The sequence below is a fragment of the Callithrix jacchus genome, chromosome 21, assembly GCF_049354715.1.
Source record: "Callithrix jacchus isolate 240 chromosome 21, calJac240_pri, whole genome shotgun sequence".
Classification (NCBI taxonomy): domain Eukaryota; kingdom Metazoa; phylum Chordata; class Mammalia; order Primates; family Cebidae; genus Callithrix; species Callithrix jacchus.
In genome coordinates, this window is record NC_133522.1 from 31,930,692 (window position 1) to 31,953,505 (window position 22,814).

A 22,814-nucleotide genomic window follows, 5' to 3' on the forward strand; every position below is an offset into this window, starting at 1 on the left:
CTGATATGCCAGTTATCCATATGGTATCTGCTGGAATTCTCACTAGGACAAAACACCATAGAGTTTACTCTTTTAATTTATAGAACCGCCTTCCTTCCTACCTTTCCCTCATCAATCTGAACAGAAGTGTAACAGACTCTGTGATCTACAAGCAAAGAAGAGGGGCCTGGGTTACTGGGAGAAAATCATTTAACATTTGAGGAGAGCAAAGTTAAAACACAATAGATGTTCCAGGACATCTAAAAAATTACACTCAGATTTCTGAGAAAGCTATGACGAAGAATTTATAAGCCATTTCTTCATGTTCTAAAAGAAGGGTAACACCCCTCCACAACAAGCAGGGTTATGGGCAAGGTCTCCATCTGCTTTATTGCAACCAGGATCTAAAAACAACCCTAACACACAGAACTCAATACATCAAGAACACACTCAACATCACCAAACAATTTATTTGGACTCAGAATTAAAAGGACATTTGACAGTTATGAATTGTATGTTTATTCTGAAACTTCTAACTAGCTGTATAACTAACCCATGACAAATTACCAGATTAATTTTACTTTATTTCTTCAGGCCGGGGGTTTATCAAAGACTTCAAATTTGGGATCTAAGAGGGAAAAAAAAGAAGGTTCAAGCTTAGCCATACTGCAATGAAATGGATTATGTAGAATGCTCAAGATTTAATTCATCAATCTTCTGATTTTTTTTAGTGAATATCTACTGTTTGTAAACATTTACGTAGAAATATAGCTAAACATTTATGCAACACTTTCTATGAGCCACGCATTCCATTAACTGACTTTGCATATATTATGTCATTTAACTACACGTGCAGAAGATACTGTGATTCTCCCCAAATATCAGATGAGAAATAGGCACCAGTTACTCAAGGTTACACAGTTGAAAGTGACTGTCAGGATTCAAGATCAGCAGTTCGATTTCAGATCCCCACCATTTAATCACTACGTTACATGATCTCCTATACTGCTCCTGTTCTAATGGCGGACAATAGCTGGCAGCTCAGGCACACGTCACAGTCCTAATAAATTCACATTTAACATTGTCATTAAATTCTCTAAAAATCCAAGAAGTGTAAATATTCTTCATTTATCCTCCACAAGAATGAATCACAGACTTACCTTCAAATGTGAAGGTGGGGAAGGTATTCATGTCTCCTTTACCAAACATTTGCTTGAGCTTAAAAAGCTCTCTCTCCAGATCTTGCTGATACTCTGGACCAGTATCAACAGGTCCTCCAGCTGTCCTGTTAAATAAATGAGCAAATAAAAATTAACGCTATCCACGAGCTTACGAAAACAAAATTACTCTTCACCATCACTTTCAATAGACCTTTTTTAAGCATTCATGTAGTCAAAAGAAAAAAAACTTCACAAAGAAGTATTTCCACTTCAATTTCAATTCCAATTCAAACTATTTTATTATGATGAGGTTTCACATAAATGAGCTAACCTCAAACAAATCTCTAACATTCAAAGTTCCTTAGTATCACAAACACTAAGTCAGATTTCTCAGGGTCTAAGTTGTGATAAGGTGTATGGTTAAGTCTATGGGCTCTGGAGTCAAAGACTAATGCCGTCTAAGTGTAAGCTCAACTATTCAGCAACTGTGTACACCTGAGCGAGGCACAGAGCACTCTAAATTTTAGTTTCTTCAACTAAAAATGAAGGACCTCCCAAACAAGGTGTTATGCACACGCACCTCCAAGCACAGTGCCTGGCACACAGTGAGTACTCAATTATTATTTACTAATATTGTCTGCTTTAAGTCAGTCACCACTAAATGGCTTTTAAAGACCTTAGTAACTTTAAGTCTCTATAATAGGGGTCCTATTAAAGAAGCAAATTATTTCCGACCCTCAGAGATTTTGCAATTTAGAAGAAAAAAAGTACATGTTCACAAACATCTATGCTGTAAAGGAGTGATGTGATGAGCTTCAGAGACATGGTTTACCAAAAAGCTACTCAAGTTGAGGAGAGATCACTTTTGCTAAGCTAATCAGGGAAATTTTCATTTTAAAAAGGTGGCATTTGAGAAATACCAGGCATTTGGGGCCACAGTTTATTTTGAGACCTTCTAAGACTGAAACAGCAAAGACGTGGAGGTGGTAAAGGACTGGCTAAACGTGGGGAATGCTAAGGAGTCTAGATGGAAAAACTAGCAGAACCCAGAGAATGGGAGGCCTGGAATGTTAAGCCTGGGAGTTTCTATTTTATTTGCTAAGTAATAAAATGGCAAATTTAGACTTGTGCATTTTGGGAAAATAAATATAGCATCATGGACCAGCAGCAGGGCCACTTGGGTCTAATTAATTCTTTGAAGAAATTCTTCTGTTTTTATCATAAATATTACTGCCTACCTAGCAATAAACAATATTCTAAACATTAAAAATGTACACGTGAAAATTCCTTCAAGGGTAGTAATATTTTCACACATGCCTATGATCAAAGTGTAGAGTCTTATGTGAGTTAAAGAACTTGCACAAAAAATACATAGGTGGCTCCAATGTAAGAACTTGTTAACAATGTTTCTTTTTTCTAATTGCATTTTAGGTTTGGGGGTACATGTGAAGAACATGCAAGACTGTTGCATAGGTACACACATGGCAGTGTGATTTGCTGCCTTCCTCCCCTTCACCTGTATCTGGCATTTCTCCCCATGCTATCTCTCCCCAACTCCCCACCGCCCCCCCGCTGTCCCTCTCCTATTCCCCCCAACAGACCCCAGTGTATAGTGCTCCCCTTCCTGTGTCCACGTGTTCTCATTGTTCAACACCCGCCTGAGTGAGAACATGCGGTATTTCATTTTCTGTTTTTGTGTCAGTTTGCTGAGAATGATGGTCTCCAGTTTCATCCATGTCCCTACAAAGGACACGAACTTGTCGTTTTTGATGGCTGCCTAATATTTCATGGTGTATATGTGCCACATTTTCCCTGTCCAGTCTATCATCGATGGGCATTTGGGTTGGTTCCAGGTCTTTGCTATTGTAAACAGTGCTGCAATGAACATTCGTGTGCATGTGTCCTTATAGTAGAACGATTTATAGTCCTTTGGGTATATACCCAGTAATGGGATTGCTTGTTAGAGACCCAATTTTCTTTTAGATTAGCACTGTTCAATAGAACATTTTGTCAAGTTAGAAATGCTGTCTGTGCTGTCCATATGGTAGCCACTAGCAGTATCTGGTGGCTACTGAGCACTAGAAATATAGCTAACATGAATGAGAAAGTGAATTTATACATACACTTATAAACTAATTAGAATTTGAATAGTCTCATGGATAATGGCACCCAAACTGAACAGTGTGGTTTGAAATAGATCCCTCAACTAGATACTCTAATACTGGTTACTAATGGATGATGGCTATTTTAACTTTAATATGCACTTTTGTGATAAAAAGAGGCCAGAAATCATCTACCTCCTCAACTGAATGTTAAGTCTTGCTGCTTCTCTTGTTTATTACTATATCCCTAGGCTCTCACATGGTGACTGGGACAAAGCAGTCACTCAGGAAACACTTGTTCATTTCACTAGCAAATACTGGGCATGCTAATGTATTGAATCATATCCTAAGAAATAGGTTAAGTACTATCATCATCCCGATTTTACATATGAGGAAACTGTCCTACAGAAGTTAAACCCGCCCAAGGTCATAGGGCTAATCAGTGGCAATGCTGGATGCCAGTCCAGGGTCTATCCTCAGAACTCTCTATGTGTGTGTTTGCACAAATGAATGAATGACCCACAAACAAGATTCCTTAGATTTAGGGTACACCTAAGAATTAACTTCTTACTAGATAGGCTTTTTAAGGACACTTAAAATGCAAACAATATCAATATTATGATGTAACATCACATTTGGACAGAAGACACTCAAAATTCCCTGACGAGTCCTGCACATCTGATTACTTGGTAGTATGATTTCTGGCAAATTCTAACTTTCAGCCCTGGTTTTCTCATAGGGTAACATCTACAGGGTTGCTGTTAGTTTCATTACCATGTCTACAAAACACATAGTAACTTACTACATGTTAATTCCTTCACTGTCTCCTCCTCAGTTTTAGCAATGATACCTTTGTCAGTTACCTCACCTCAAAAGTCAGTTTTCTTCTATTGCTCCCGCTCTTCTTCCTCTCCAGTAGCTCACCAAGACCAGTTATCAGTGTTTCAATGTCTCCTCTGTTGCTTTTACAACTTTTACATTACCACTGCTATAAAGTCGAGGTTCTCATCGACTAATGCTTAGGTTACACATTGCTAACATATCTTTGTTCTCTTCTCATTTCAATTCTTCTAATACCCTGGTTAAAATTATCCTCCCAATTCAGAGTAATCTTCTTCCATCCCCACAGTCATGTTCAAAAAGCTTTAATTTCTCACAAATGCCTACCACGTATCTTAATTGTCTAGTCTATAATCAAGGCCTTCCATAATCCTTCATTCTAACCCCATACCATCCTTACACTCTTCATATACCCTATACTCCAGGGAAACAGAATTATACCATTCACTAAATATATTTTGTGCTTTCTAGTTTTCATGTCTTAGTTCACACCATTCTTTCCTCCTAAAAGATACTCTCTTCCTACTCTCATTTATCTGTCCAACCTTCATACACTGTTAGAATCTAGAGTAAACCCCTGGGTGTATACGTCTACTGAAGGCCTATGGGCTTGAGAACCATTTCATGCTACAAGCAAAATCATGTGAGTAAATTCTTCATGTTTTTCTCTTTAAACTGAGAAGATGATCCACAGTTGTCCACGAGATTCTCAAGAGGGATGAATACCCAAACATTGCCTTCCAAGAAGCCTTCTAAAATGCCTCTAGCTGGAAGGAGAATTCTTTCCTATTAACTTCCCAAGCACTGAATGTTTCCCTATCTTAGCATCTAACTCATTTTACTGTATATTGTATTTATTTGCTTACAAGCTTTATGCTCCTATGAGACTTTAAGAATATTGTGGAAATGCCCTGTGGCCCACCACAGTTAATAGTAAAAATGCTTTACATGCAGTAGGCAACTAAATGAAAGAAAATGGAACTAGGAATTGATGCACGTCACTCTTAGTAAGACTTGGCCTTTGGACTTGAGGACGACTAAGGTAGTCATTCATCTCCAAAACTATGTGGTTCTACAACTGTTTTTCTTGGACTTACGTTTACATTACGCCATTTCAGAGTCTTTTGACCTTTAATGTGTATTCTCAGAGATCTATAACTATGGAAATAACCTTAAAAAAAAAAAAAGCTGTGTTTATACATTTCCCCCAAATTACGATGTCAAAGAAAGGCCACTAAATTGAGGGTTCAATAGACTCTGATAATACATTTTTCCTCAATTTGTTTTATGATCTTAGGCTAACCAGTATCTAAGAGATGTACTTTTAAAATACTTAGCTGCTAAATGATTTCCAAGACTCCATGTATTTGTATGAATTGACTTAGTTTATAACATATGACATTACGGTAAGGATATATTTTAAATGGCAATAGATTCAGTAGATTTGCTCTTGTACCTCATAAAGAAGATACAGTTTACAACTTGAAAAAAATCAAGATCATTATCTTCTTTTCTGAGGGCACCAAGTGAACTTCTCTGTGTCAGAGAGGAGCTCAGTGAAGGTCTGACACTTTCAAATACCGAGTAATTTTTTATTACCCGCTTGAAACTTACATAGTTTGAATATTTATATTTATACTGTAGTTGTTCATTCACTTACTGTCGCTTAGATTTGTATTCTCTTATCTTGTCCACAAAGAGTTTCTGTATAGGATCAAGTTCCTTAAACGCCACTGCTGTAACACCAATGTTCCTCCGCAAATGGACCGAGACTGCTGACTGAATGACAGAGGAGAACCTGAAGAGTCTCTGAAGAATCATGCTGATTCTATGTTACGGAAAACAAGCATCAGAAATGTTAATATACTTACTATAAATCACCTCTACATATACCACGAGAATCTAATTCTACTAATTGTTACTGTTAGAAGGACTGTTAGAAGGCTGTCCTCTCCCAAGAGGAAAAGCACACTGTCCCCCAAACTAATGTTACAGAATTAAATCACATCAGATCTCCGTCTATACCTGACCACAGTTCCCTCCTCCTTATTTCCCATTGCAAGTTTAAGTCTTAACCAAAAGGACCTGGGATCTAGGAACTGAGTTAGAAACTCAGGCCTGAAGCTTCATCAGGGTTAGGGCAGAAAGCACAAAATATGAGGTGAAGTATGTCTTCTCCCTTGAACGTAGTCTTGGATTACAGAAACAGTAGAGGTAGACTGTTAGAAGGCTGTCCTCTCCCAACAGGAAAAGCACACTGTCCCCCAAACTAATGTACCAGGTTTCCCATGCCTCAGGCAGGCATGATAGTCTGAAAGTGTACATTTCACAGGCCCACAGAGAGAGAAACTGCTCTGCCTGGATTCCAGCCTTTTAAGAATACTGTGACAACTAAATCCAAGTCCAGAAGAACCAGCAAAGAAAAACAGCAACCAGTCCAAATAAGCTGTGCATGACGGGGGCGGGGCGGGGAGAGATCTGGCAGTCCAGCTTTATCAGTGAAATCAATTAGTGAAGGAGATGGAAGTCTAAATTTTAAAAATAAGGACTTAAAGACTTCTAAGTCCCTAGACTTCATTAAGTTAAAATATGTTACGTTCTAACTAAAAAATTTCAATAGAGGACAATCCTATTGAGATTTACTTTAGTGATTTAAAAATCAAACACAAAAAACATTCCAAATCACATAGGTGCAAACAGGAATTCCAGAAGAAAAGGAATAAAGAGGGCCAGGCATGGTGGCTCATGCGTAATCCCAGCACTTTGGGAGGCCGAGGCAGGTGGATCACTTGAGGTCAGAGGTTTGAGACTAGTCTGGCCAACACGGTGAAACCCTGCCTCTACTAAAAATACAAAAATGAATCGGGCATGGTAGGGCATGCATGTAATCACAGCTACTTGGGAAGCTGAGGCAGGAGAATTGCTTGTACCCGGGAAGTGGAGGTTGCAGTGAGCCCAGATCACACCACTGCACTCCAGCCTGGATGATAGAGCAAGACTCCAACTCAAAAAAAAAAAAAAAAAAAAAAAAAAAAAAAAAAAACGAAAAGGAATAAAGAGACCATAAAAAACTAGAAGAATATATTTTTCTCAGATTAAGGCTGAGTCTATAAATTGACAGGGCTTGACAAAGGCACCACAGTCTGGTAAAATTTTTTTTTTGAGACAGTCTCACTCTGTTGCCCAGGCTGAACACAGCTCACTGCAGCCTTGGCCTCTTCTTGACTCAAGCAATCCTCTCACCTTAGCCCCTTAAGTAGATTGGGAGCACAGTTGTGCGCCATCACATCAGGCTAATTTTTACTTTTATTTTTTTGTAGAGACAAGGTCTTGCCATATTGCCCTGGCTGGTAAAATTTCTGAATCTTTTAAGTGAAAACATGATATGCTAACATACTTCCCACACTCTCCCCAAACTTCCTAATAACAATATTAGTCATCATCACATTGACACTGACTTCTACTAAGTTATCATAGAACTAATGGAAGTAAACAAACTATGTTATTGGGCCTAAAATAATACAGAAATTAGATAAGCATTTAGAGGCCAGGCACGGTGGCTCACACCTGTAATCCCAGCACTCCAGGAAGCCGAGATGGGCGAATCAGTGGGGCCAGGAGCTCGAGACCAGCCTGGTCAACATGGTGAAACCCCCATCTCTACTAAAAAAAAAAAAAAAAAAAAAAACTAGCCGAAGCATGGTAGTGCACATCTGTTATTCCCAGCTACTTGGGAGGCTGAGGCAGGGGAATCACTTGAACCCGGGAGGTGGAGGTTGAAGTGAGCCGGGATCATACCACTGCACTCCAGCCTGGCCTACAGAGTGAGACCCTGTCTCAAAAAACAAACAACAACAACAAAAATAAATTAGAAATAAGCATTTAGAAACTTATTTATAACAATTCAAGAGATAATTTGTTTGCTGAATTTAAAAATAAAACAATTAGAGCCAGGTGTGGTGGCTCATGCCTGTAATCCCAATACTGTGGGAGGCCAAGGAGGGAGGATTGTTTGAACTCAGGAGTTCAAGACCAATCTGGAAAAGATGGAGATAACCTATCTCTAAAAAATTATAGCTTGTATTTTTTTTTTTTTTTTGAGACAGAGTTTCCCTCTTATTACCCAGGCTGGAGTGCAATGGCGAGATCTCGGCTCACCGCAACCTCCGCCTCCTGGGATCAGGCAATTCTCCTGCCTCAGCCTCCTGAGTAGCTGGGATTACAGGCATGTGCCACCATGCCCCGCTAATTTTTTGTATTTTTTTTTTTTTAGTAGAGATGGGGTTTCACCATGTTGACCAGGATGGTCTCGATCTCTTGACCTCGTGATCCACCCGCCTCAGCCTCCCAAAGTGCTGGGATTACAGGCTTGAGTCACCGCGCCCGGCATAGCTTGTATTTTAAGTGACTTCATTTTTTAAAAATTTCATTTCTTTCATAATTCATTTTTACTGTATTCAAGAGTGTCCACAAGAGTGGGTGGTGGGAATGGCTCTTTACTACTGTTTGAGAAGCATTAGCTAAGAAACTATAGAGTAGCACAATAGTTCTCAAAATAGACTGGGGGAGTGGGGAAAGAGTTGAGATGTTTCTCTCCATTTTTGGTTGTTCTCACCAAGCTGAGTGCTACTTACTGGCCTATAATGAATATGAAGCCAGGAATGCTGCCAAACACTATATAATAACAACAATAATAACAGCCTTCCCAACCCCCAAGAATTGTCTGATCCAAATGTCAGTTGACAAACTCTGGAATGGAATGTAAAAATTATCAAAAGAAATCCTACAATGAGCCAGGCACAGTAGCTCATTCCTGGAATCCCAGCACTTTGTGAGGCCAAGGCAGGAGGATCACTTGAGCTCAGGAATTCAAGACCAGCTTGGGCAACATAGTGTGACCCCATCTCTAAACAACAAACAAAAGTATTAGCCAGGTATGGTGGTGGGTGCCTGTAGTCCCAGGTACTCGGGAGCCCGAGGTAGGAGGATCACTTGAGCTTGGGAGGTAGAGGCTCCAGTGAGCTGTGACTGTAGCACTGCATTCCAGCCTGGGTTACAGAATGAAACCCTGAGGGAAGGGAAAGGGGAAAGGGTCCTACAATCAACACAATCAACAAGATACCCTTCACCTGACAAAATGAAAGCAAACTATTTGAAGAAATTATTCATAAGATATCACTTTTATACCCCATCAGGGAAAAACACTTGAGAAAAGGCTACAAGCAAACAACAAATGACCTCATAAGGTCATGTGTCACTTATTATCATTCCTATGCTTACACACACAGAAACTTGAAGATTAGAAGTATCTCATCAAAGTTACAAAGCAAAACCTAACAACGCAAATATGTAAAACAAAAAATTGTGCAATTCAACGTCTACTTTCCCTTCTGGCAAACTAAGGACATGCTTAACATTCCACAGTAAGTTCACCCAACAATAAGCTCAACCCTAGATACTTTCCAAAATATGCATCTTCTCCTTGTACCCTTATGGGAATACTCTTAAAAAGTTAGAAGGAGCCTGGGGAGAAATGCCAAATGTGGGTGAAGGGGAGAAGAAAAGCAAAGCACACTGCCATGTGTGTACCTACGCAACTGTCTTGCATGCTCTGCTCATGTACCCCAAAACCTATAATCCAATAAAAAATTTAAAAAAAGAAAAAAAAAGAAAAAATAAATAAATAAATAAAATAAAAAATAAAAATAAGCTGTTTACAATAAAAAAAAAAGTTAGAAGGAAACGTTCTTATCTCTGCTTTACAGATCTATGTCTAAGAAGTCAAGCTGCACATATTCATACAGCTAATTTTCTCTAAGTCTGACTGCAGAGATGTTATTCCTGCTACAACATGGGTAAAATCCACTTTCATCGTTTCAATTTTCTATCTTCTAAGTGCCTATCATTCCCGAATCGCATCTCTAATTTTGGTATTCTTCCTGAACCCCAAATCTATACACTCTATTCAACAGTTCTCATCTCCCTTATAAGTTCTACGAACTCATCCAAAAAAATTAACACATAATCTCATACCAAAACTTGTTCCTTCTTTAATCCCTTTCATTTTTTTCACTGATTAGTGAATGCATATTGTCCACTGACTCGCAGAAGACAGTCATTACACAAACAGCTGTGGAATACCACCTGCCATAAATTCTCCATTCCAGTACCATCGGGTGACACGAGAGAATATGATAGCGTCTGACATGATCAGAAAGACTGGGGAACGCAACAGTAAGAAAACACTACAGTCCGAGCAGAGGTCTTGTCGTGGGCGGGAGCAACGTTGTCCCATTACAGTGATGACTGACAGGCCAAAGGTTAGTAGGTTCGCTGTCTCGTCAGTGTATGTTCTTAAGAACAATCCATAAAGCTGCCTAACGAAGTGTTAGCACTATCATCGTTTGTAGGTGGGAAGCAAACTTTCAAGATTATGACTACTCTTTGCCCTCTTTTGGTGGACATTTTGTCTAAGGAGCTAAGACGGCTACTTGCGCCCGGGGCGGGCAGGCCTAGCCGAAAACCTCTCCCGCGCGCCTGACCTTGGGATGCCCCAGCCAGGATGCGGGCCCGAGACCTCCCAGCCTCCCTGCCTCCCGCGCGGCCCCGATTTGCCCCCTGGGAAGGTATCAGTCTTATTTCTAGGTTTAAGGCAAACTCCAAGGTCTAGAAGCGTAGAGGTCAGCTGTGACCCCGGGCCAGGCCGTAAATGTCCCCAGGACACAGAGCTGCTCTCTCCTTCTAGTAGAGCAAAGGTGAGAGGCAGCCCAGCCCTCGTGAAGAAACCCAGATCTGGAGTCCCAAGAGGCCACGCTGATCTAGCTACCCTCCCAGTCACCTTGCACTCAGTACCGAGTTGCCAAAGCCGCCGCAGCCACCACCACCACCGTCCTACTTCCGGCTCTGGCTCCGCCCCCACACGCCTACCCGCCATCGCAATGCATTATGGGCCGCCGTTTCAGTCGGTCGACGCTCACCGGACAGGAAGCGTCTCGGAGACAAGTCTGCGACCGGACGGCTCTAGGTGAGACAGAAGCCAAACAGGAGGAGGAAGTAGAGGGTAAGTGCTTCCGGGTCCCGTGGCGAAGACTCCGCCATCTTTTCTTCGCCTAATTTGACCCGTTCTCTTTCCCTCCTTGAAACCTTGCTCTGTACGCATGCGCACTTTGTCTAACCTGTCCCCTAGTTCAAGCTGTCTTTCGACTCAGCGTCCTGTTCCTTAGGGTTATCGAGGTGTATAATGGTACAGGGAAAGTGAGACTGTGTAAAACAAAGCGGATTGGGGCGTTGTGCTTCCTTGTGCCTCGTGAGCCTCCGTTGCCTTGGGCGTTTGTTTCGCGCACCCTGCTGGGAGTTGTAGTCCTGGACCTGGAGGTGCTTGGGAGGCGGGAGGGGGGTTGGGGCTTCTCAGCGCCGATTCCGCGGGAAGGGCCCTAGGGCCTCACACTTCTAGTCGCGGGAGCTGAAGGTCTTACCCGGAGAGACGCAGCACGTGGAGCCTGTGCCGCTGCCATTCTCAGCCGGCTCTGGAGCGCGGGCGGGGGCCACAGGGCCGATTCCGGAGCTGGTGAGTGCGGCCGCCGGGGAGGAGGGGAGCGTGGGCCCGCGCGGGCCGGCCTCGTTCCGGGGCCTTTTCGCCCACAGCGGCCCCCCCGCGGCCGCCTCTGTGTTTTGTTTCCGCTGGTCCCCGGCGCTGTGACTCCCATTTCCGTTCGTGGAGACTTGAAGGAGCCGGGTGGGGAGGGGCGGGAGAGGCTGTGCGGGGAGCAAAGGGGAGGGGCGGGGGGCGAGCGGCCGGGAGCCTCGGGGAACCGCGCGTCCCCGGTACCCGCGCTGGACGGGTCGCCTGTCACCTCTCCCTCCCTTCCCAGTCCCCTCCTCCCGCCAGTCTGCATTCCGCGGCAGTCTCAGCCTGCTCAGCTGGGATGTGGTCCTGACACCCCCGGGATTTTAAGAGCAAGATGCAGAGCCTGTCTCATCGCGGGACTCAGCGATTCACTCACTTCAAATCCACTCTTTCTAGAACGACACAGTTACAACAAAACCATTTGTCAGTCTTTATGGTATCCGTCAGGGTTTGTGTTTTGTTTTTAAGCGAGGAAGTAAACCAGGGAAATAACAGGGTAAAGTAGCTTCCCTACTTTTTAAAGTGCCTTGTGTGCTAGAAGACACGCCGGGTGTGCGTGTTCGGATTTAGGGACCCCAGTTTGATCAGATTAGCGGCCGAGAGGACAGTGCCTAATACTGTATTCCAAGATGATTAGAAATTTAGAAATAAAATTCACTTCATAAGTAGTTTCCACTAATACACGTAGGTCTTACTCTTGAGAGGAGCAAAGATTTAGCAGGATTCCCTTGAGCGAATTGCAGAACAGGGCGGTGATAACATTCTTAGGTAGTGTTATCTGGAACTTCAGAAGGAACTGCTCAGCTCTTTAGCAACTGCTTAAGGGACTAGCCTGTCTCTCAGGGTTCCATCCAGACTTTCCAGGCTTCTTTATATTTAGACATACACTGACGCTGGGTGGACTTAAATCAGTTCTACCTGAATTGTGTATACAGGAGCATCTGTCATGACGCATGTATAGTATTGAAGTAATTAAATCCTGAGCTAGATGTTAGGCTGAAGCAAGTCATAGGACCGAGTACTAAATTAAAACGGTTGACTTTACCCTTCCCTCAACTCTTTATATGTAAAACTGCAAACCTACAGAAAAATTCAGGGAAAAAAATCATACAGCGAACACCCATATACCCTTCACCTGGGGGGTCTCAACTGTTAATCTTTCACTCTGTGTGCTTTCTCTCTTTAAATTACATAGATGTATATGCTTTGCTTTTTCTTAGCTGCTACCTTTATTTTTGAAAATAAAAATGTCTTTTAATTTCCGTCGTACTGAAAAGCATCTGATAACTTGGGAAAATGTGCAGTTAATCTCGCAGGTACCCCCACACTCCACTTAGTTTTATAATTACAATATATTGGGAGGAAAAAAGCTCTGTAATTAATGCACTCCAGTGAATCCTCAAATAGGTTGACAACCCTCAAATTTATCTGTAGTTTCAAACAGGAATGTTCCACCTATCAGTATTTTAAAAGACACAAGCTGTTCCCAGAACTTTTCGTTAAATTCAACTTCAGTTTGTATTCCATCTTGTGAAACGTTCCGAACTCGGTTGGATGGAATCTAGCAGTACCAAAGTGTCAATGAAAGTATATGAAGTTGCTCTATGCAATTCTGACGGGGGCAGCCTTTAGATGGAGAGACTGCAAGTAATTTTCTCTCAATTTTCCTAAGTATTGACATACAAACCTGGGGAATTGGTTTCAGAAAAAGATAAGACTCACTCAAAAACTGTCATGAAAAATTTGGACTGTTTCTCAAATCTCTGTTTTGCTTCTCTAGACTAAGCATAGAGAGCCGAGAGAGAAAAAGATCATTTAAGAGATTGGGTAATATTTTTTGAAAGATCATTTAAGAAACTGAGTAATATTTTTTTTTTTCTCCAAAAGGGCATGGGTTTTTGTTTGGTTTGGTTTGGTTTTTTCTCTGGCACTTTCTAGGGAATGGTCTGTAATTTTTTTGAAAGGTCATAGGACAAATTTCTTTTTAACAACTTATTTTAGTGTTTATATTAGGGGTGCTGTTTTATAATCTTTAAAAAATTGGGAGTAGACCTCCTTATAAGTCCTGAAAATAAATGATTTTTTAAGTGCTGCTCTGCTGTAAACCTGATTCTCACTTTTTTCTGTGTAATTTCTCACATTATTTCCTTGTAACCAATACCAAATATGTTTTTTCCATGTTTTTTTTTTATTAATATTTGTTTAACATAGACACTTGGATTGGCACTAGCTTCCAGCTGTCACCCACAAAGCTGCCCTGAACATGATCAATCAATCTTAACCAATTTGAGAAATTTTCTGGACTGCTTAGTTAAGGATGAAATTGCTGGCTTATAGATAAAAGAATGATACTTTTCTCCAGAATATCTACACAGACAAAGGAATCTTTATGTCCCTGCTGACTGCTCTGGTTATTTAACTTTCTAACATTCTGTGTGTGGCAGGGTGTTGTCCCCCACCCCCTGCCACACATACGGTATAAAGTTGTAGTTTCTTGTTTTAAATTGCCCTTTTAAATGATTTGAATTTGGGCATTTCTTTGTATCCTGCATTATTTTGGTTTCCCTTTATGTGAATATCCTTTTCCTGTGCTTTGCCTACGTTTTTAATTTGTCCCCTTTTTTGGTTATCAAATTCCAAGCCTTCCATTGTCACTTTTGGGTATTAGAAATATCTTCCCATTCTGTAGCCTATCTGTTGAACATAAATCTTGATTTTTGTATAATCACATCCGTCAGTTTTCCCCTTACGGTTATGTTCTTGGAATTTAAGAAATCCTTTTCTGTCCTGAGACCACAAAAACGTCTTCACCATTTTCTTCTGTTAGTTTTATAGTTTTTGCCTTTTATGTTTAATCCTTTAAGGCACCTGTAGTTCATTTTATTTGGTGTGAAATAGTTTATTTACTAATTTATTCAACACATATTGGTGGAGTGCCCGCTCAGGGTAGCACCGTTCAGAGTACTTTGTATATATCTGTGAACACATATTCCTGCGCTTGTGAAGCTTATGTTGTCCTTCAAGGTAGATCCCTACTGGGTCTACCCCAGCATTAGCAAGAAAAAAAAAAAGAGTTTCTTCATTTTTTCATCATCCCCAAAAGAAGCCTCCTGGAGCTTGCGCAGTCGGCTAGATAGGCATGTGACCAGAGCCTGCACAGTCTGTTAGATCGGCATGTGAACAGAGTCTGCGCAGTCCTCTAGGTAGGCATGTTAACAGAGCCTGCGCAGTCAACTCGATACGCATGTTTTCATCCCAGTGGACAATATTACCCTTTCATTGTTTGTCCTTAAAGGCTGTTGTACTGGTATATGCAATACAGAGCCTATATTTAAACAACCATGGTTCATCCCCATTTGGAATGTTCATCCCCATTTGGGAATTAAGGTTGCTGAGAGCAACCTTAATTATGTGGGAAAAATTAGACCATTTTGAATCAGGCAGTCTAGATTTGGGTGCCAGCTATTTGTCAGAAAACCAGCTACCCCATAGTTGAAGATACTGAGAACTGAGGAGAGTTATAGCGCTTTCTGAAGTGGGAAGTGAGAGTTTCTTAATGCTAGTGTAACAAATTATGCAAATTTAGTGGCTTAAAAACACCACCAGTTTGTTATCTTACAGTTTTGGAAGTCAGAAATGTGAAATAGGTCTCTAGGCTAAAATGAGGTGTTGCCAGTGCTGTTTTTCTAGAGCCTTAGAAGGGGAATCTCTGTTCCTTGTCTAGCTTTCAGAAGCTACCTGCATTCCTTAGCTTATAGCTCCTTGCCACCATCTTCAAAGCCAGTTGCAGCTGACCACGCTAGTCCTCACATTGAATCACTCTGGCTCTCTCTTCCAGTTTCCTCTTCTACTTTTAAGGACCTTTGTGGTTTCACTGGATCCACCTAGATTAAATCCCGAATAATTTCTGTTTTAACGTCAGTTGATTAGTAACCTTAGTTCCATCTGCAACCGTAATTCCCCTTTGCTGTATAACTTAATATATAGTCACAGGTTCTGGGTGGTTATTCTGCCTACTACAAAGAGGTAAGGGATTTAGCCAAGAGGTTATCTGGGGGAAGTCGGTTCCAGTGGACTGAACAGTGAGAGCAGAGCCACAAGGCAGAAAGATGTGAGGACAAGCAGGGGGGCCATGTGGGAGAGGGAATCACATTGATAGTGGGGTTGGGATGGGGGTAGATCTAGTAGAGCCTCATGGTCTTTGTGAAGTATTTGGATTTTGTGACTGGCATATCAAAGGAGTGCTATTATCTACCTTCAGTTTTTAACTTTTTGGAAACCACAGTGCTAGTGAGGATAGCTTCAATTTTTATTTTTTATTTATTTATTTTAAGAGATGATCTCACTTTTGCTCTGGAGGGAGTGCAGTGGCATGATCATTATTCACTGCAGCCTTGACTCCTGGTCTCAAGTGATCTTCCCACTTTAGTCTCCCTAGTAGCTGGGAATACAGGTGCATACCACCATGCCTGGCTAATTTTAAAAAAATGTTTTTATAGGAGACAGGTTCTTTTGATGTTGCCCAGTCTGGTCTTGAACTCCTAGGTTCAAGCAGTCCTCTCTTCTCAGTCTCCCAAAGTGTTGGAATTCAGTCATGAGCCACCATATCTGGCCCTAGCTTCAGTTTTAAAAACGACCACACTCTGGCTGTTGTATTGACTGAGAATAGACTGTGGGGACAAGAGTGGACCCAGGGACCTCTCTTAGGAGACTGTTGCAGTACTCCAGGTAAGGGGTGGTGGTGGCTGTTGTACTGGTATATGCAATACAGAGCCTATATTTAAACAACCATGGTTCATCCCCATTTGGAATGATACCTATTTAGGTTGATACAGCAAAGGTGTGACATGGAGCCACAGGTGGTTTAGCGTCACCCCTGAATAGTGTTTGTATGAGATGGGACTCAGAATAAGATTGCTCTCTGCAAAGCATTTGAAGGCAGTGTGTGATGCTCAATGAGTAATGGTTATTATTAAAGCAAATTAATTTTTAAATATTTAAAGTCTTCATATCGTCAAATCTTGTAAGTGGGAGCGCAATTACGTTGTAAATGTCAGAATACCAAATCTAGTAGAGCATTCCTTATAAAGGAATGCCTTTTTTAGATGTGATAGTAAACTTAAAAACTTCTCAGAAGGTGCTGTGGACTGAAACTGTGTATGGAGTCCAAACACAAATGCATTGACCTCCAGTGAGGTGGTTAATAACAGAACCTGGAACTTAACAGTATTAACACCTCAGAAATGACCACAAAGAAATACGTGTGTTTATATAGCTTTTGATGCATTACTTAGCATTTAAAAATTCTAATGGTTTTGTATCAGTGGTTTGAAGCAATAGATAGAAATTTTACATGGGATAATTAAAAACTGAAGTAGGAGTTTGTTTAAAATCAAACCACATATGAAAAAAATCATTAAAAATTTTTACTGTGTAATCAGGGAAATAATGGTCATATCTATAATTTGTTAGTTTGTTTTGCTGTTTTCTCACATGTTCTTGCATTATAAGAGACATCATTTATACCAAATCCTAGCTGATTAATTTGCATATCATTCTATCAGCATGATACTTTGCAGTACATTCTGCTACTAAGGTACAACTTTGAGCTGAATAAACATAGTTCATCTCCATTTAAGCTTCAGGTTGGAATCTGTTACTGAGACTGAGTTGCTTTAATATAGTAACATACCCTTCACTTAATTTTGAAGTAACTTATTAATTGTGACTGGGCCCAAAAACATCCCAGTAAATCCAGTAGATTGATGAAGTTGTCGTGTTAGGTTAATAAACACCACTTTAAAATATACATATTTTATGTCATTTGTGTATTTTCTTTATTTTATTTTTCAGACAGGGTCTCACTCTGTTGCCCATGCTGGAGTGCAGTGGTGCAATCATGGCTCACTGCAGCCTTGGCCTCCTGGGCTCAGGTGATCCTCCCACTTCAGCTTCCCAAGCATTAATAGCTGGAACTATAGGTGCATGCCACCATGCCCTGCTAATTTTTGTATTTTTAGTAGAGACAGGATTTTGCTAAGTTACCCAAGCTGGTCTCAAACTCCTGGGCTCAAGCAATTGGCCAGTCTTGGCTTTCCAAGGTAGGACTCCCAACTGGACTTGACGTTTAAAGTGCTAGGGTTAGAGGCATGAACCACCACGCCCAGCTGATTTTCTTCTATTTGTCAAGACTACTTCCCCCTCTTCTGCTTGCCCTTTGCCTTTTATTTGAATTGGGTCTCTACTTCTTGTGTGTCATTTCTGTTTATGTAGGTAATTTCAAAATATCTTAAAAAGTCACTCTTGCAGGACTGGTCTTTTGAAACACTTCAACCATGACTAAAAGAGAAGCAGAGGAGCTGATAGAAATTGAGATTGATGGAACAGAGAAGCCAGAGTGCACAGAAGAAAGGTTGGTGTTTTCTGAATTTATCGTGTTTTTCAAAATATCAATATACCTAATTAAAACCAGGAAACAAGTCGTAGCTCTTTTGGACTTTCTTTTTTTTAACTGTTCTCAGCATTTTAGGGGATGATGTATTGATTTATTTCCTCTCACTTGGTGTGCTTGTAGCTAAGAGGAAAGACAGTTTTAAACCAATAGTAGTAATAAGGGTAAATGATAATCAAGCGATTGATTTCAATAATTTTCTCCTTTGGGCATTTGATTCTTCATTGTTTTCCTCAGCACTGCTTTAATTTCAGAACTAGTGTAATTCAGCCTGAACTAATTTAACATATTTATAACTGTCGTAAACAGCTAACTGACAATACGTGAATAAATAAGATACTAATCTTCCCTTATAAAGGCCACATTGTATTTGAGGAGACATACAGGTATATGAGTAATTATGTGACCAGTACTAAGCTTAAAGTGTAGTGAAAAGTGTTAATTCTTATTTGAAAGAAGGACAGTAGTGATGAGTTCAGAATCCAAGGAGAGAACAGGGAGAGAAATAGACATTTGGGAGTCAACAAGAAAATTGAGAAAAGTAATAGTTAATGGTCCCTGTTTTACTATGTAAAGCAGAAGGTGAGGTAATAAGCTGAAAATAAAAGAGATTGAAAAGTAGTGAGAATCTCCCTAGAGTAACAAAGGTTTAGAAACCTCTGCAGTGGAACTGGACAAGATTGTTAAGGTTAAGGAGGATACTGAGTGTTGAGAGTACAGTTGAGATTTAAAACCTTAAATTTTAAATGGAGCTTTTCAACTTGTTTATCCCAGTTTTCCCATGATAAGAGGGAAGGCATGCTTCTGTCCGATTTCATGTATAGATATTTGCATAACAAATTGCCCCAAAATTCACCAACTAAAAATGCCCAGCATTCATCCAGATGCAGTGGCACATGCTGGTAATCCCAATACTTCATGAGGCTGAGGTGGGCAGATCACTTGAGCCCAGGAGTTCAAGACCAGCCTTGGCAACATGGCAAAACTCTGTGTCTACAAAAATACCAAAAAAAATTGGCCGGGTGCAGTGGCTCATGCCTCTAATTCCAGCACTTTGGGAGGCCAAGGCATGCAGATTACCTGAGGTCGGGAGTTTGAGACCAGCCTGAGAAATCCCGTCTCAACTCAAACACAGAATTAGCCAGGTGTGGTGGCACATGCCTATAATCCCAGCTACTCAGGAGGTTGAGGCAGGAGAATCACTTGAACCCAGGAGGCAGAGGTTGCAGTGAGCCGAGATCACATCATTGCACTTTAGCCTGGGCAACAAGAGCGAAACTCCGTCTCAGAAAAAAAAAATTAGCCTGGCCTGGTGGCATGTGCCTAATTCCCAGCTATTCTGGAGGCTGAGGTAGGAACACAGCTTGAGCCTAGAAGTTCAAAGCTACAGTGAGCCATGATTATTCCACCACACTACAACCTTGGTGACAGGACAAGAGGCTGTCCCAAAAAGAAAAGAAAGCCCATTATTTTTTATTGCACATTGTTTCTCAGAGGAACCTGGGAGCAACTTACCTGGGTGGATCTGTCTCGGGTATTTCATGAGTTTGCATTGAAGCTGTCAGCCCAGGCTGCAGTCTTATTCTAAAGACTTGATGAGGTCTAGGGTGTCTGCTTTCAAGGTCATGCTTGAGATTCTTAGCAGGATGCCTCAGTTCCTCATCACATGACTCTCTCTAGGGCTGCTTATGGGTTGGCAGCTGGCTTCCCCTAAAGCAAATGGTCTGAGAGACATAGAATGCCAAGGTAGAAAGCCCCAGTGTCTTTTTAAATAATCTAAGTGAGGTATCACTTTATCTTAGTCTTCTGGTCACACAGTCCAACCCTGTTAGAGTGTGGGAGGGAATTTTAAAAGGGCATGAATTTAAGAATCATTAGGCACCCTCTTGGAACCTGCCATGTGTATATTTATGTCTATACATACATGCACACAGATGGTCCACGAAGTCTAAAGTATGTACTATCTGACCCTTTGTGGATAGTCTAGGTTGGGTGACAGGTGGGTAATTAATATGTGTGGCCTAGGTGAAGAAGGCAGTAGTTGTCATTCACCTAACAGATTTTTGCTGTGCAGGAATTTAGGTCCAGTGATAAGAGATTTTAAGAGAAATTGGTACTTTAGATATTTGCATGAAGTCTTCCAATGTTTAAATGATAGCAGCAAAAACTTATTTTTTAATGTTTAATGTTCAGCTAGTATCAAATAGTTCTTTAAAATTTTGTTTTAAAGTGACATCTGAATCTTAAGAATAATTATTACAAAAAAAAAAAAGAGAGAAAAAAGCCTACCATGGCTATACTGAAGGGTTTGGTTAAAAGGTTTACTTTAGGTAAAAAATAAAATAAAATACTTTTTTTTAACCTTAACAAAAAATGCTTTTTTTTTTTTTAACCTTAACAAATAATAGTGTACTAGTATTTTAAAATAAGCTTCTTTTTAGTCATGAGGGGTCTATTTAATAAGTTTTAAATGTTCTAAGTCAGGTGCAGTGGCACACACCGGTAGTCCCAGCTATTTGGAAGGCTGAAGCGGGAACAACGCTTGAGTTCAGGAGTTTGAGGCCAGCCTGGCGAACATAGGGAGACTCTCTCTCAAATTAAAATATAAATAAATGTTTTAGAAAAAGTTTAAGCTATGTACATTCTTTGAATATCATGTATATATCTCATTTACTTGTAATTTATGTGAAAACTCCACAGATTTTTAAAACATACTGTTTTTGACAAGCACAAATGAGATTTGAATTATATTTAAATTAAACTTGTTGCCATACTTAATTGAATTCCACATTCACCAATTCAGCAAAATGACAGTGTTGTCTTCTATTTGGCCCTATATAAGGATTTACAAGAGATACGTAGGAATACTTACAAAAGATTTTAACCCTTTTGAATTCAAAGTATGAAATAATAATATAAAAGAGTCCTAAGACAGTTTTTAGAAGGAATATAAACCTTTTTTTTTTAATGTGGAACTGTCGTGATTATAACCAGTTATGTTCATATTAAATAAAGGGAAAGTGTTTTACTTATTATATTTTTATATCTTTATTATTATTATTTTTTTTTGAGACAGAGTTTCCCTCTTGTTGCTCAGGTTGGAGTGCAGCGTGTGCAATCTCGGTTCACCGCAATCTCTGCCTCCTGGCTTCAAGTGATTCTACTGCCTCAGCCTCTCGAGTAGCTGGGATTACAGGCATGCGCTACCACACCCAGCTAATTTTTGTATTTTTAGTAGAGATGGGGTTTCCACGTTGGTCAGGCTGGTTTTGAACTCCCAACATCAGGTGACCTGGCCACCTCAGCTTCCCGAAGTGCTGGGATTACAGGCCTGAGCCACCACGCTTGGCCATATCTTTTTCTATTTTTATTATGTGGGTAGAAAAATTGACTAGTAGAGGTAGCGCACAGATTTTGAGGAAACAGTGTTATCTTCCTTTCTGGGTCTAAAATTTGTCAAAATAACTTGAAAACGTAATGCAAATGCAAATATGTATGTGCAATACTTATATGTGTACACATACACACATCTGTATGTACATATGTAATGAGGCATATATATAAGAATGTTTTACATTTTAAGCTAGCATTTCTCTATGAAATTCAGTGTTCATTGTGGCAACATTAGTGATAAGCTTACCGCAGTATCTATGTAGAAGTGAGTTTTCAAAGACCAGAAATGTGTTTTGCTTTTGGATTGTGTTTTTAGCATATTGTTACTTTGAAATCCAGGGTAAAAAGTGTGACTGTTAGCACTTACATTTTTAACATTTAGCATTGTAGAACAAACCTACGCACCAGCTGAATGTGTAAGCCAGGCCATAGACATCAATGAACCAATAGGCAATTTAAAGAAACTGCTAGAACCAAGACTACAGTGTTCTTTGGATGCTCATGAAATTTGCCTGCAAGATATCCAGGTAATTTTTATTTTGTAAATTTGTATTTTACTATTTTAGTCTGCATAGGAATATTTTTTTGTTAGCCTTTTCTTTGCAGCTATAGACTATCTCTGTAAGATTTGACCTGTATTACAGTGAAATTTAAGTGTTTAGAAGTAAAAAGGTTTTTAAGCAAAATTTTCTCCATTTAAAATTATATTTTAAAAATTTAGTACTAAAACAAATGAAACATTTTTTACTTTCACAAATATGAAGTGAGAAGTTTAAATAAATTAGAATCAATACTTAAATATAAGTAGTAATAGTAGGAAGTACATTGACTTTTGAAGCTGAAGTGTATTTCTGGCTAACTTTTAACTTCTCAAACATATCATTTAACTAAATGATTTCTACATTTCCCTTTTATCTTTATTTTCTCTGACAGTAAGTTTTAGATAAGAATTTAAATATCAACTGATAGGTCCTGGAATTTGTTCTCAAAGGATTTTGCCCATGGTAGTATTATATAATATGTTATGTTTGAAACATATTCGAAGTCATATTTTATAGTACTTTTAGGTATAAAAGGTAGCAGCCTAAACAGGATTGCTGATACAGTTTTTCTGTGACCTTCTTTAAACATATGATTAAATAGTAGAGTTTTATACTTTTTTTTTTTTTGAGATGGAGTCTCATTCTGTCACCCAGGCTTTAGTGCAGTGGTGTTATTTCAGGTCACTGCAACTTCCACCTCCCAGGTTCAAGCGATTCTCC

The 22,814-nt window shown here is 40.1% G+C and overlaps 2 protein-coding genes across 7 annotated transcripts in view; one reads left to right on the forward strand and one right to left on the reverse strand.

Moving 5' to 3' along the window:
- Positions 1–429: 429 nt before the first annotated feature.
- Positions 430–11,726, reverse strand: ATP5PF (ATP synthase peripheral stalk subunit F6). Of its 5 annotated transcripts, none has more exons than XM_008986522.3 (4): positions 11,557–11,726; positions 5,742–5,909; positions 1,140–1,264; positions 430–607 (listed from the first exon to the last, which is right to left on the reverse strand). In XM_008986522.3, the coding sequence occupies exons 2-4, from the start codon at positions 5,900–5,902 to the stop codon at positions 570–572; spliced, it is 324 nt and encodes a 107-aa protein (XP_008984770.1). In that variant the 5' UTR covers positions 5,903–5,909; positions 11,557–11,726; the 3' UTR covers positions 430–569. The 5 variants fall into 5 exon arrangements, with proteins under 5 accessions (XP_008984770.1, XP_008984768.2, XP_078214660.1 ...); XM_008986520.4 differs by lacking the exon at positions 11,557–11,726 and adding an exon at positions 11,059–11,123; XM_078358534.1 differs by lacking the exon at positions 11,557–11,726 and adding an exon at positions 11,009–11,123.
- Positions 11,042–22,814, forward strand: part of GABPA (GA binding protein transcription factor subunit alpha) — a 44,848-nt gene continuing 33,075 nt past the window's right edge. The window contains exons 1-3 of one of the 2 annotated variants that reach the window (XM_002761327.7): positions 11,042–11,648; positions 18,018–18,120; positions 21,935–22,079. In XM_002761327.7, coding sequence (XP_002761373.2) covers positions 18,044–18,120; positions 21,935–22,079 — 222 coding nt within the window. In that variant the 5' untranslated portion in view covers positions 11,042–11,648; positions 18,018–18,043. The remainder of the gene's footprint in view (positions 11,649–18,017; positions 18,121–21,934; positions 22,080–22,814) is intronic. The other variant, XM_008986519.5, reaches the window with a different exon arrangement.

Excerpts from the sequence above, each read along its gene's own strand:
- ATP5PF (XM_078358534.1), bottom strand. Across the intron at positions 1,265-5,741 it reads GAATACAAATCTAAGCGACA|GACAGCTGGAGGACCTGTTG; the intron begins GTAAGTGAATGA and ends TTTATTTAACAG. Across the intron at positions 608-1,139 it reads CCCCACCTTCACATTTGAAG|ATCCCAAATTTGAAGTCTTT; the intron begins GTAAGTCTGTGA and ends TTTCCCTCTTAG.